This window comes from Oncorhynchus masou, chromosome 23, assembly GCF_036934945.1.
Source record: "Oncorhynchus masou masou isolate Uvic2021 chromosome 23, UVic_Omas_1.1, whole genome shotgun sequence".
NCBI classification, from domain to species: Eukaryota; Metazoa; Chordata; class Actinopteri; order Salmoniformes; family Salmonidae; genus Oncorhynchus; species Oncorhynchus masou.
The window spans coordinates 49,100,356-49,113,084 of NC_088234.1; the positions used below are offsets into that span (position 1 = coordinate 49,100,356).

Sequence of the window (12,729 nt, forward strand, 5' to 3'; positions counted from 1 at the left end):
GTCTCTGTGGTTGTCTCTGTGGCTGTCTCTGTGACTGTCTCTGTGGTTGTCTCTGTGGTTGTCTCTGTGGCTGTCTCTGTGGTTGTCTCTGTGGTTGTCTCTGTGGTTGTCTCTGTGACTGTCTCTGTGGTTGTCTCTGTGGTTGTCTCTGTGGTTGTCTCTGTGGTTGTCTCTGTGGCTGTCTCTGTGGCTGTCTCTGTGGCTGTCTCTGTGGTTGTCTCTGTGGCTGTCTCTGTGGTTGTCTCTGTGGTTGTCTCTGTGGCTGTCTCTGTGGTTGTCTCTGTGGTTGTCTCTGTGACTGTCTCTGTGGCTGTCTCTGTGGCTGTCTCTGTGGTTGTCTCTGTGGTTGTCTCTGTGACTGTCTCTGTGGCTGTCTCTGTGGCTGTCTCTGTGGCTGTCTCTGTGGTTGTCTCTGTGGTTGTCTCTGTGACTGTCTCTGTGGCTGTCTCTGTGGCTGTCTCTGTGGTTGTCTCTGTGGTTGTCTCTGTGGCTGTCTCTGTGGCTGTCTCTGTGGCTGTCTCTGTGGCTGTCTCTGTGGCTGTCTCTGTGACTGTCTGTGACTGTCTCTGTGGCTGTCTCTGTGGCTGTCTCTGTGGTTGTCTCTGTGACTGTCTCTGTGACTGTCTCTGTGACTGTCTCTGTGGTTGTCTCTGTGGCTGTCTCTGTGGCTGTCTCTGTGGCTGTCTCTGTGGCTGTCTCTGTGGTTGTCTCTGTGGCTGTCTCTGTGGCTGTCTCTGTGACTGTCTCTGTGGCTGTCTCTGTGGTTGTCTCTGTGGCTGTCTCTGTGGCTATCTCTGTGGCTGTCTCTGTGGTTGTCTCTGTGGCTGTCTCTGTGGCTGTCTCTGTGACTGTCTCTGTGGCTGTCTCTGTGGCTGTCTCTGTGGCTGTCTCTGTGGTTGTCTCTGTGGCTGTCTCTGTGGCTGTCTCTGTGGCTGTCTCTGTGGCTGTCTCTGTGGCTGTTTCTGTGACTGTCTCTGTGACTGTCTCTGTGACTGTCTCTGTGGCTGTGTGAGCTGTTGTCTGACTCTGTTGTCCTCTCCCTCCCAGATGCAGATGAATGTGCGTTGTTTGGCCAGGAGATCTGTAAGGATGGCTTCTGCTTCAACAGCCCAGGAAGCTATGAGTGTTACTGTAAGACTGGCCTGTACTACGACGAGGTCAAGTTGCAGTGCAGAGGTCAGTGGGAAGGTCATTCACATTAGTTAGTATTCATTCAACCCAAACATATTTGATTTACTCACAACATGATGCCATTTTTTGCGACATTTGAAAGATTGGAATCAATAGCCCTCAGTCTACTAATATGCCATTTCCACAGCCCTGTGTCATTAAACTGTCCACACACATTAAAAGTAGTTAGTAGTACTGTACCACAGCCTGTGTGTTGGCTGGCTGGCCAGGGTAGGGTGGGGTGGGGCCCCTCCCTGGGTTAGGTAGGGTCAGGGCCTGGTGAGAGGCAGGGCGGGGACACGGGACACTCTGGGGGTGACGCAGGGCCAGACTGCGGTGACCTATGTGCCAAACCCAGCAGGCCCAGGCAGCAAGTCCCAAACCACCAACCGGGCCACACTGGAGGGACCCTGGCCCTCTGCCGGGCCCCACACCGCACCCTTGGCCTCGGGACACAAGCGCAGGATGCCTGTGGTCCGCCTGCGGAGTTCCGCCACATTTGTGTTGGATTATTTGGACAGGCTGAGACTGGGCGGAGGCTCCAGCAGAGGTTTGGCCTGTACCCCGGACAGTCCCGGTTTTACCCCGTTACGCGTGGACTAGAGAAACCAACCACTACCACCACCAGTCTTATGGCCGTGTTCTATTTGCGATATGAGGATATTTCTTAAAAGGGATGGAGGGGTATTTTTGAAAGTGTAGAATATTGAGTGGATGTGTATTTCAGTTGTATGTCTGGGTGGATATGTTTTTTTTGTTCATTCATTTCCTCAGCAATTATGAAACCACAGGCCTGATGTGTATCTAATGCGTTTGCTGTGGCTGCACATTTCAGAAATACATGTCTTTCCTTTTGGGGCTGACACACAATCCAAACGCGAGGTTGATTTGTCCCAACACCTGCAAACAACCCCCTTGAAGCTGTAGTAGTTGAGCTATCATTCATAAAAACATGTTTACTGTCTCTGACACATACTTTTGTTTCTACTAACACAAGGGAAACGGATTTGCCCTCTCATCAATAGGAAATAGAAAATGCAGTTTATTAGCCTGATTCCTAAATTGAAGCATTTCTGTCTCCGTTCTATGTAAGTGGATGCTTAATTGGATAGGTTAATGAGTGTAAATGGCTGTGTGTTTGTGCGGCAGGCGTGCGGACTGCGTTTCATTAAGGGAATCGGGCTGAGACGACAGAACTCCCAACAGCACCTTTTCAAATATTTGTCTCCACTCCCCCCCCCACACAGATATTGATGAGTGTCAGGAGGTGTCTAGCTGTGTGGAGGGAGTGTGTTTGAACACACATGGCTCCTACATGTGTTTCTGTACACACCCGATGGTGTTGGACTCTGACAACAAGAGCTGTGTGATCGCCCCTGACGTGGCAGGTAAGAACCCTTATGAAGGATGCTAAAATAAGCATGGTTTAAGGTTAGCATGCTCTTATATTGTCTCTGTTTTCGTAAACACGTTTTTAAAAATGTCTTTCTCGTGGAGATCGTAGAACTTGTCACACCGTATTGTGTGTTTCATAGTGAGTGATTGTGATTGAGATGTACTGTGTCTGTTGCAGAGCAACATGGTGAGCAGACTGGCTACCAGGGTGTTTGCTGGCAGACAGTAACAGACAATCTGACAGACACTCTGACAGACACTCTGACCTGCACCAAGCCCCTTGCCAACAGAAAGACCACATACACAGAGTGTTGCTGTCTGTTTGGAGAGGCCTGGGGCATGGACTGTACCCTCTGCCCCCTCAAGAACACAGGTACTACAAACCACACCAGCATTCATGTCCATCTATCAACGCTACTGTTATAATGACTTTATCCATGACCTATTATCCTTTGTGAATAGAGCTCATTTTTAGGTAAATGCTTCTTCATCCAGTCTCGTGTGAGGTACATTATAGAATCCCATACAGCTGTTCTCAGAGTGATTCTGGTGGTCGGTGCTTGAACCAGACGTGGTCCTTCCTGTGGTGGACCAGGCTCTTTCAGACCTCATACCCAGGACTAGTGACACCTCATTAGGCTTTGCCTCTGCCAGGTGCCTTCTAATGCTCCTGTCCCCTGGAGGCTCCGAGATCTAGCCTGCCCTGGGGCCAATCCTCTACCACTCCCCTTTTCCACTCCCCTGTGTCTAGGCAGGGAGGGCTGGTTGCTAATGCTTGTCCCCACCATGCTGCCAGGGTGGAGGGCTGTTTGCTAATGCTTGTCCCCACCATGCTGCCAGGGTGGAGGGCTGTTTGCTATTGTGTGTCCCCACCACGCTGCCAGGATGGAGGGCTGGTTGCTATTGCGTGTCCCCACCACGCTGCCAGGGTGGAGGGCTGTTTGCTATTGCGTGTCCCCACCACGCTGCCAGGATGGAGGGCTGGTTGCTATTGTGTGTCCCCACCACGCTGCCAGGATGGAGGGCTGGTTGCTATTGCGTGTCCCCACCACGCTGCCAGGATGGAGGGCTGGTTGCTATTGTGTGTCCCCACCACGCTGCCAGGGTGGAGGGCTGGTTGCTAATGCGTGTTCCCACCACGCTGCCAGGATGGAGGGCTGGTTGCTAATGCGTGTCCCCACCACGCTGCCAGGGTGGAGGGCTGGTTGCTATTTTGTGTCCCCACCACGCTGCCAGGATGGAGGGCTGGTTGCTAATGCGTGTCCCCACCACGCTGCCAGGGTGGAGGGCTGGTTGCTATTGTGTGTCCCCACCACGCTGCCAGGATGGAGGGCTGGTTGCTATTGTGTGTCCCCACCACGCTGCCAGGGTGGAGGGCTGGTTGCTATTTTGTGTCCCCACCACGCTGCCAGGATGGAGGGCTGGTTGCTATTGTGTGTCCCCACCACGCTGCCAGGGTGGAGGGCTGGTTGCTATTGTGTGTCCCCACCACGCTGCCAGGGTGGAGGGCTGGTTGCTATTGTGTGTCCCCACCACGCTGCCAGGGTGGAGGGCTGGTTGCTATTGTGTGTCCCCACCACGCTGCCAGGATGGAGGGCTGGTTGCTATTGTGTGTCCCCACCACGCTGCCAGGGTGGAGGGCTGGTTGCTATTTTGTGTCCCCACCACGCTGCCAGGATGGAGGGCTGGTTGCTATTGTGTGTCCCCACCACGCTGCCAGGGTGGAGGGCTGGTTGCTATTGTGTGTCCCCACCACGCTGCCAGGGTGGAGGGCTGTTTGCTAATGCGTGTCCCCACCACGCTGCCAGGGTGGAGGGCTGGTTGCTATTGTGTGTCCCCACCACGCTGCCAGGGTGGAGGGCTGGTTGCTAATGCGTGTCCCCACCACGCTGCCAGGGTGGAGGGCTGGTTGCTAATGCGTGTCCCCACCACGCTGCCAGGGTGGAGGGCTGGTTGCTAATGCTTGTGTATTATGGGGACTTGCGGACTGGGACGTGGGGACTGGGACGTGGGGACCTCCCTCTAAATAAACAACACTGCTGTCCCAGCCCACTGGAAGATGGAACTGGTAGAGTTGGGGATTTTTAAATGTGAGTTTTATGTGATTTCCAAGCAGTTTGTCTTGGAATTCGTATCTTCGTGTGAGAATGATGTTGAACCGACAGTTTAGTAGGTGCCGTTGATAAGTCACAAGAGCTAGGTTTGAACATTGTAGCTGTGCGACATCAGTCTACAGCTGCTCTTTCTGCCGCTTGCACGCTTTACAAAAGCTGTTTTTTTTTTATCTCATTCAGAAACATTGACAGAATCCAGAATAATACATTTCGAAGTCTGGGTCACTTTTAGGTTTTCAAAGATTTGCGAAACACCCTTATGGAAGAGTGTTTCTTCTCGTCCAACATTCGATCTCCCACTCGGATCTTTACTGAATAACTCAGATGCAGGTGTGTGAGGTGTGTGAGCTCACCACTGCTCTCCATAGAGAGACCAGAACAGAACACACGCTCGTTTGTTCTCATCAGGTCCATCCAGATCTCTCTGCGGTCCCTCTCTGATGCGTCTCCTGTTTAGACGTTCTTGTGGGAGAGAGCGGAGGCAGGCAGGTGCGTGGGATTAGCAGGGGACTGTAGGGGATGGCTGGCCGGGGTGTGCAGATGAAAGACTCTGGGTTAGGTTCCCACAGTACAGTAACCAGGAAGGAGGGGGATCAGAGCAGGTGCTGTGCTGTGTGTTGAAAGACACATTCAGTAGGGAAGTCAGCCGCTAGCCACAAACCAGAGTAATTCACTTTAGTCAAATATCCCTCTGTCTTCTAAGCCAAGTGATGATGGCAATGTAATTACTTGGAAGAACCATGGAAGTGTTGACATTTTGGATGTCCTGCAGTTCTTAGAATGAAAGAAAAGAGTTGTATTTATCAAACGTATTAGCTATTTGTCATGTATTCTCTCTTTGGGTTGGAATAGAAGTGACGGCTGCAGATATCCTTCTCTGGCTCCTCATATGGTACTGTGGTCTGAAGGCTACTCAGCCTCTCTCTTCTCCCATCTCTCTTTGTTTCAGATGTCTCGATCTCTTTCAATCTCTTTTTCTCTTTTTCTTTCCCTCTCTTAGAGGATATGTATGTCTCTCTCGTTTCCGTCAGATGGTCATGTCTCAGTCTCTCTCTCCATTATCTCACAGAGGACTATGCCTCCATGTGTAACGTGGCAATGAGTGGAGGACAGGGGCATCCGTATGGTCGCGATGCCCTCGTGGCCGGCCCTGTCCAGGAGTACGAGGTCAGCCTGGACTACGAGCCTCACCCCGACCAGCCTGGTGCCCTGCCCCTGTACGAGGACGAGGAGAGTGAGTGAACCAGTCCCCACCACACCGTAAAACATACTGATGAAGCTCAAACAGGCAGAGAAAATAAGGAGCTGATGGAGAGGTTGGGACAAGCTGCCTATTCTCTCAATGATAGCTCGTTGCTGCCATCATGTGTCCATATGAATTACTACATGTCCTGACCACAATAATTTTTCTGTAGGTAGGCAGAAATAGTAGTCATGTTCGTCTGTATTTTCAGTGTAACCAAGGTCTTCCAAGGTCATAAATACATTATTATTAATGATCAATTATTGTATCTAATCAAGCAAGGTAAATCTCAATATTTTACTTAAAATTAAGACATTTCTGTCATACTAATGTGAGTATACATTCGTAAGTAATTTCACTGCATTCACATCTTACATAAGTCAAATCAAATCAAATGTTATTTGTCACATGTGCCGAATACAACCTTACAGTGAAATGCTTGAGTATAAGCCCTTAACCAACAATGCAGTTTTAAGACAAATAAGTGTAAAGTAAAAAATAGATAAGTAAAAAAATTGAAGTAACAAATATTTTAAAAGCAGCAATAAAATAACAATAGCGAGGCTATATACAGGGGGTACCGGTACCGCTTGCCGTGCGTTAGCAGAGAGAACAGTCTATGACTAGGGTTTCTGGAGTCTTTAACCATTTTTAGGGCCTCCCTTTGACACCGCCTGGTATAGAGGTCCTGGATGGCAGGAAGCTTGACCCCAGTAATGTACTGGGCCTTCCTCTGACACCGCCTGGTATAGAGGTCCTGGATGGCAGGAAGCTTGACCCCAGTAATGTGCTGGGCCGTACGCACTACCCTCTGCCACCGCCTGGTATAGAGGTCCTGGATGGCAGGAAGCTTGACCCCAGTAATGTGCTGGGCCGTACGCACTACCCTCTGCCACCGCCTGGTATAGAGGTCCTGGATGGCAGGAGGCTTGACCCCAGTAATGTGCTGGGCCGTACGCACTACCCTCTGACACCGCCTGGTATAGAGGTCCTGGATGGCAGGAAGCTTGACCCCAGTAATGTACTGGGCCTTCCTCTGACACCGCCTGGTATAGAGGTCCTGGATGGCAGGAAGCTTGACCCCAGTAATGTGCTGGGCCGTACGCATTACCCTCTGTAGTGCCTTGCGGTCGGAGGCTGAACAGTTCTACAGGTGCAGCTGTAGGATCTGAGGACCCAAGTCTTTTCAGTCTCCTGAGGGGGAATAGGCTTTGTCGTGCCCTCTTCACGGCTGTCTTGGTGTGTTTGGACATGATAGTTCGTTGGTGATGTGGACACCAAGGAACTTGAAGCTCTCGACCTGCTCCACTACAGCCCCGTCGATGAGAATGGGGGCGTGCTCAGTCCTCCTTTTCCTGTAGTCCACAATCATCTCCTTTGTCTTGATCACGTTGATGGAGAGGTTGTTGTCCTGGCACCACACGGCCAGGTCTCTGACCTCCTCCCTATAGGCTGTCTCGTCGTTGTCGGTGATCAGGCCTACCACTCTTGTCATCGGCAAACTTAATGATGGTGTTGGAGTCATTATCATTCATTATAAAACGGGTAGTTTCGCTCCTGGATGCTGATTGCTTGAAAGCTGTAGTATATAATATACCAAAACGACTTGTTTTCTGTTCTATTTACATTGGTAACCTGTTTATAATGGCAATACGGTACTTCAGGGGTGTGTGGTATATGGCTTAACCTCTAGCGTTGAGCAATCCCGTATCCGGGAGCGTAATCATAGCCTCAAGCTCATTACCATAACGCAACGTTTCCTTTTCATGAAAATCGCAAATGAAATGAAATAAATAGATTGAAACACAAGCTTAGCCTTTTGTTAACAACACTGTCATCTCAGATTTTCAAAATATGCTTTAACCAAAGCTACACAAGCATTTGTGTAAGAGTATTGATAGCCTAGCATAGCATTAAGCCTAGCATTCAGCAGGCAACATTTTCATAAAAACAAGAAAAGCATTCAAATAAAATCATTTACCGTTGAAGAACTTCGGATGTTTTCAATGACGAGACTCTCAGTTAGATAGCAAATGTTCATTTTTTCCAAAAAGATTATTTGTGTAAGAGAAATAGCTCCGTTTTGTTCATCAAGTTTGGCTAAGGAAAAAAAAACGAAAATGCAGTCACTTATAACTGTTACAGACCTATATCCATCCTGCCCTGCCTATCTAAGGTCTTCGAAAGCCAAGTCAACAAACAGGTCACTGACCATCTCAAATCACACCGTACCTTCTCCGCTGTGCAATCTGGTTTCCGAGCCGGTCTGGTTTCCTCAGCCACGCTCAAGGAACTAAACGATATCATAACGGCCATCGATAAAAGACAGTACTGTGCAGCCGTCTTCATCAACCTTGCCAAGGCTTTTTTCTGTCAATCACCACATTCTTATCGGCAGACTCAGTAGCCTTGGTTTTTCTGATGAATGCCTTGCCTGGTTCACCAACTACTTTGCAGACAGAGTGCAGTGTGTCAAATCGGAGGGCATGCTGTCCGGTCCTCTGGCAGTCTCTATGGGGGTGCCACAGGGTTCAATTCTCGGGCCGACTCTTATCTCTGTATATACCAATGATGTTGCTCATGCTGCAGGCGATTACCTGATCCACCTCTACGCAGACGACACCATTCTATATACTTCCGGCCCGTCCTTGGACACTGTGCTATCTTACCTCCAAACAAGCTTCAATGCCATACAACACTCCTTCCGTGGCCTCCAACTGCTCTTAAACGCTAGTAAAACCAAATGTATGCTTTTCAACCGTTCGCTGCCTGCACCTGCACGCCTGACTAGTATCACCACCCTGGATGGTTCCGACCTTGAATATGTGGACATCTATAAGTACCTAGGTGTCTGGCTAGACTGTAAACTCTCCTTCCAGACTCATATCAAACATCTCTAATCGAAAATCAAATCCAGAATCGGCTTTCTATTCCGCAACAAAGCCTCCTTCACTCATGCAGCCAAACTTACCCTAGTAAAACTGACTATCCTACCGATCCTTGACTTCGGCAACGTCATCTACAAAATAGCTTCCAACACTCTACTCAGCAAACTGGATGCAGTTTATCACAGTGCCATCCGTTTTGTCACTAAAGCACCTTATACCACCCACCACTGCAACCTGTATGCTCTAGTCGGCTGGCCCTCGCTACATATTCGTCGCCAGACCCACTGGTTCCAGGTCATCTACAAGTCCATGCTAGGTAAAGCTCTGCCTTATCTCAGTGCACTGGTCACGATGGCAACACACACCCGTAGCACGCGCTCCAGCAGGTGTATCTCAATGATCATCCCTAAAGCCAACACCTCATTTGGCCGCCTTTCGTTCCAGTTTTCTGCTGCCTGTGACTGGAACGAATTGCAGAAATCACTGAAGTTGGAGACTTTTATCTCCCTCACCAACTTCAAACATCAGATATCTGAGCAGCTAACCGATCGCTGCAGCTGTACATAGTCTTATCGGTAAATAACACACCCAATTTTACCTACCTCATCTCCATACTGTTTTTATTTATTTACTTTTCTGCTCTTTTGCACATCAATATCTCTACCTGTACATGACCATCTGATCATTTATCACTCCAGTGTTAATCTGCAAAATTGTAATTATTTGCCTACATCCTCATGCCTTTTGCACACAATGTATATAGACCCTTTTTTTCTACTGTGTTATTGACTTGTTTATTGTTTACTCCATGTGTAACTCTGTGTTGTCTGTTCACACTGCTATGCTTTATCTTGGCCAGGTCGCAGTTGCAAATGAGAACTTGTTCTCAACTAGCCTACCTGGTTAAATAAAGGTGAAATAAATAAAAATACAACGCCAAACTTTTTTCCAAATTAGCTCCATAATATTGACAGAAACATGGCAAATGTTGTTTAGAATCAATCCTCAAGGTGTTTTTCACAATTCTATTAGATGAAAAATCATTCCTGGCAGTCGGTTTGTCATCAGAGGCAAACGGAAAAATACTGCAGCTGGAGATTATGCAATAATTGCGACGGAGGACACCAAGCGACCACCTGGTAAATGTAGTCTCTTATGGTCAATCTTCCAATGATATGCCTACAAATACGTCACAATGCTGCAGACACCTTGGGGAAAACGTGGAAAAGGTAAGCTGACTCCTAGCTCCTCCACAGCCATATAAGGAGTCATTGCCATGCGGCACTTCCTGATTGTATTTTTATCAGGGTTTTTTCTGTAACATCAGTTCTGTGGCACTCACAGACAATATCTTTGAAGTTTTGGAAACGTCAGAGTGTTTTCTTTCCAAAGCTGTCAATTGTATGCATAGTCGAGAATCTTTTTGTGACAAAATATCTTGTTTAAAACGGGAACGTTTTTCATCCAAAAATTAAAAGATCTCCCCCTATATCGAAGAAGTTAAGAGCTGCCCATAGCCGTGGTATATTGGCCATATACCCTACCCCCTCGGGCCTTTTTGCTTACTTATATCCTCATCTGACTTGGGTGAATAAAACACCTCTTTCTTACCCCCTGTCCCACTTCCTCCATCCTGCAGACCTGTCCGATGCGTTTGAGGGCCTGAGAGCGGAAGAGTGTGGCATTCTGAATGGCTGTGAGAACGGGCGCTGCGTGCGGGTACAGGAGGGCTACACCTGCGACTGCTTCGACGGATACACCCTGGACATGTCCCGCATGGCGTGTGTGGGTAAGTGACAGGTGGAGGACACACACTAAATGGACTAGAAGAGAAGTAGTCAATCTCTCCTCAGCCCTCAACCAGGAAAGGCTATCATGCATGTTGTTTATGTTAGGTCTGCATGTGCAGTGAAGTGCAGGGCGTGCTGTTCGGTTTTGAGATAGCTGCAGCTTTGCTAGTTCTTTCTTTGGTACACCTGACCATATTACCGGACAGTCATCATGATGGGACAAGACCAGAGCCTGAACAATTGCTGTCGAGCAGTGCATAATCATAAAAAATCAATAAAAAAATTATAACAGAGGAACATACCTCTCCCCATCTTCACAACAACTTGACCATAATAACTGAACATCCAATGTTACGAGTTCAGCTTCCTCAACTTCCATAATAGGCACACCCTTTATGCTCATCTCCAGTTCAGCGTTAGGTCTTAGAGAATGTTTTGAACAAAATCCAATGCTTTTGGTATTATATGTAATGTGTATTGTTAGTTGGTATCAGAAGGGGTGATTAAGTCCTTGTAAAGAGTCTCAGTGAGCTCGCTGGCTGTGGGTGCTGATTTTGGATGGGTCCATTAAATCTTCAATAGCTCTTGCACAAAGGGTTTTATTTTATTTGTTTATTTCACCTTTATTTAACCAGGTAGGGTAGTTGAGAACAAGTTCTCATTTGCAACTGCGACCTGGCCAAGATAAAGCATAGCAATTCGACACATACAACAACACAGAGTTACACATGGAATAAAGAAAACATAGTCAATAATACAGTAGAACAAAAGAAAACAAAAAGTCAATTTACAGTGAGTGCAAATGAGGTAAGTTAAGGGAGGTAAGGCAATAAATAGGCCATGGTGGCGAAGTAATTACAATATAGCAATTAAACACTGGAATGGTAGATGTGCAGAAGATGAATGTGCAAGTAGAGATACTGGGGTGCAAAGGAGCAAGATAAATAAATAAATACAGTATGGGGATGAGGTAGGTAGATAGATTGGCTGTTTACAGATGGGCTATGTACAGGTGCAGTGATCTGTGAGCTGCTCTAACAGCTGGTGCTTAAAGCTAGTGAGGGAGATATGAGTCTCCAGCTTCAGAGATTTTTGCAGTTCGTTCCAGTCAGCAGAGAACTGGAAGGAACGATGACCAAAGGAGGAATTTGCTTTTTTATTTTATTTTTACAGGGACAGTGCACATTAATCAACGTTTCAGTAAAAGTGCCGGTTTTAGAAAGCTGGCTAATTTTCAACCGCAGTCCCTGGGCAGGTTATTAAAAACAATTACAATATAGACAATCATTGAGCAGTGAGCACACGCAGAGCAACATAGGACAAGCAAGACAGAGCATACAGACAGAGCAACATAGGACAAGCAAGACTTAGCATACAGACAGAGCAACATAGAACAAAAAGCAGTGAGACCAGGGGGTGACCAGTGAGATATACCTGCTGGAGCGCGTGCTACGAGTTGGTGCTGCTATGGTGACCAGTGAGCTGAGATAAGGCGGGGCTTTACCTAGCAGAGACTTGTAGATAACCTGTAGCCAGTGGGTTTGGCGACGAGTATGAAGCGAGGGCCAACCAACGAGAGCGTACAGGTCGCAATGGTGGGTAGTGTATGGGGCTGTGGTTACTAAACGGATGGCACTGTGATAGACTGCATCCAGTTTGTTGAGTAGTGTTGGAGGCTATTTTATAGATGACATCACCGAAGTCGGGAATCGGTAGGATGGTCAGTTTTACGAGGGTATGTTTGGCAGCATGAGTGAAGGATGCTTTGTTGCAATATAGGAAGCCAATTCTAGATTTAATTTGGGATTGGAGATGCTTAATGTGAGTCTGGAAGGAGAGTTTACAGTCTAACCACACACCTAGGTATTTGTAGTTGTCCACGTATTCTAAGTCAGAGCTGTCCAGAGTAGTAATGCTGGACAGGCAAGCAGGTGCGGGCAGTGAATAGCATGCATTAGTTTTACTTGCGTTTAAGATCAGTTGGAGGCCACGGAAGGAGAGTTGTATTGCATTGAAGCTCATCTGGAGGTTAGTGAACACAGTGTCCAAAGAGGGGCCAGAAGGATACAGAATGGTGTCGTCTGCGTAGAGTTGTATCAGAGAATCACCAGCAGCAAGAGCAACATCAT

At 47.9% G+C, this 12,729-nt stretch overlaps 1 protein-coding gene across 6 annotated transcripts in view; it reads left to right on the plus strand.

Annotated features, from left to right (window-relative positions):
* LOC135510979 (latent-transforming growth factor beta-binding protein 1-like) overlaps positions 1-12,729 on the plus strand; it is a 140,665-nt gene that overhangs the window by 112,193 nt on the left and 15,743 nt on the right. For 5 of the 6 annotated variants that reach the window (XM_064932363.1, XM_064932365.1, XM_064932364.1 and 2 more), the window contains 5 exons: positions 1,048-1,176; positions 2,418-2,558; positions 2,744-2,938; positions 5,749-5,913; positions 10,450-10,599. In XM_064932363.1, coding sequence (XP_064788435.1) covers positions 1,048-1,176; positions 2,418-2,558; positions 2,744-2,938; positions 5,749-5,913; positions 10,450-10,599 — 780 coding nt within the window. The remainder of the gene's footprint in view (positions 1-1,047; positions 1,177-2,417; positions 2,559-2,743; positions 2,939-5,748; positions 5,914-10,449; positions 10,600-12,729) is intronic. The other variant, XM_064932367.1, reaches the window with a different exon arrangement.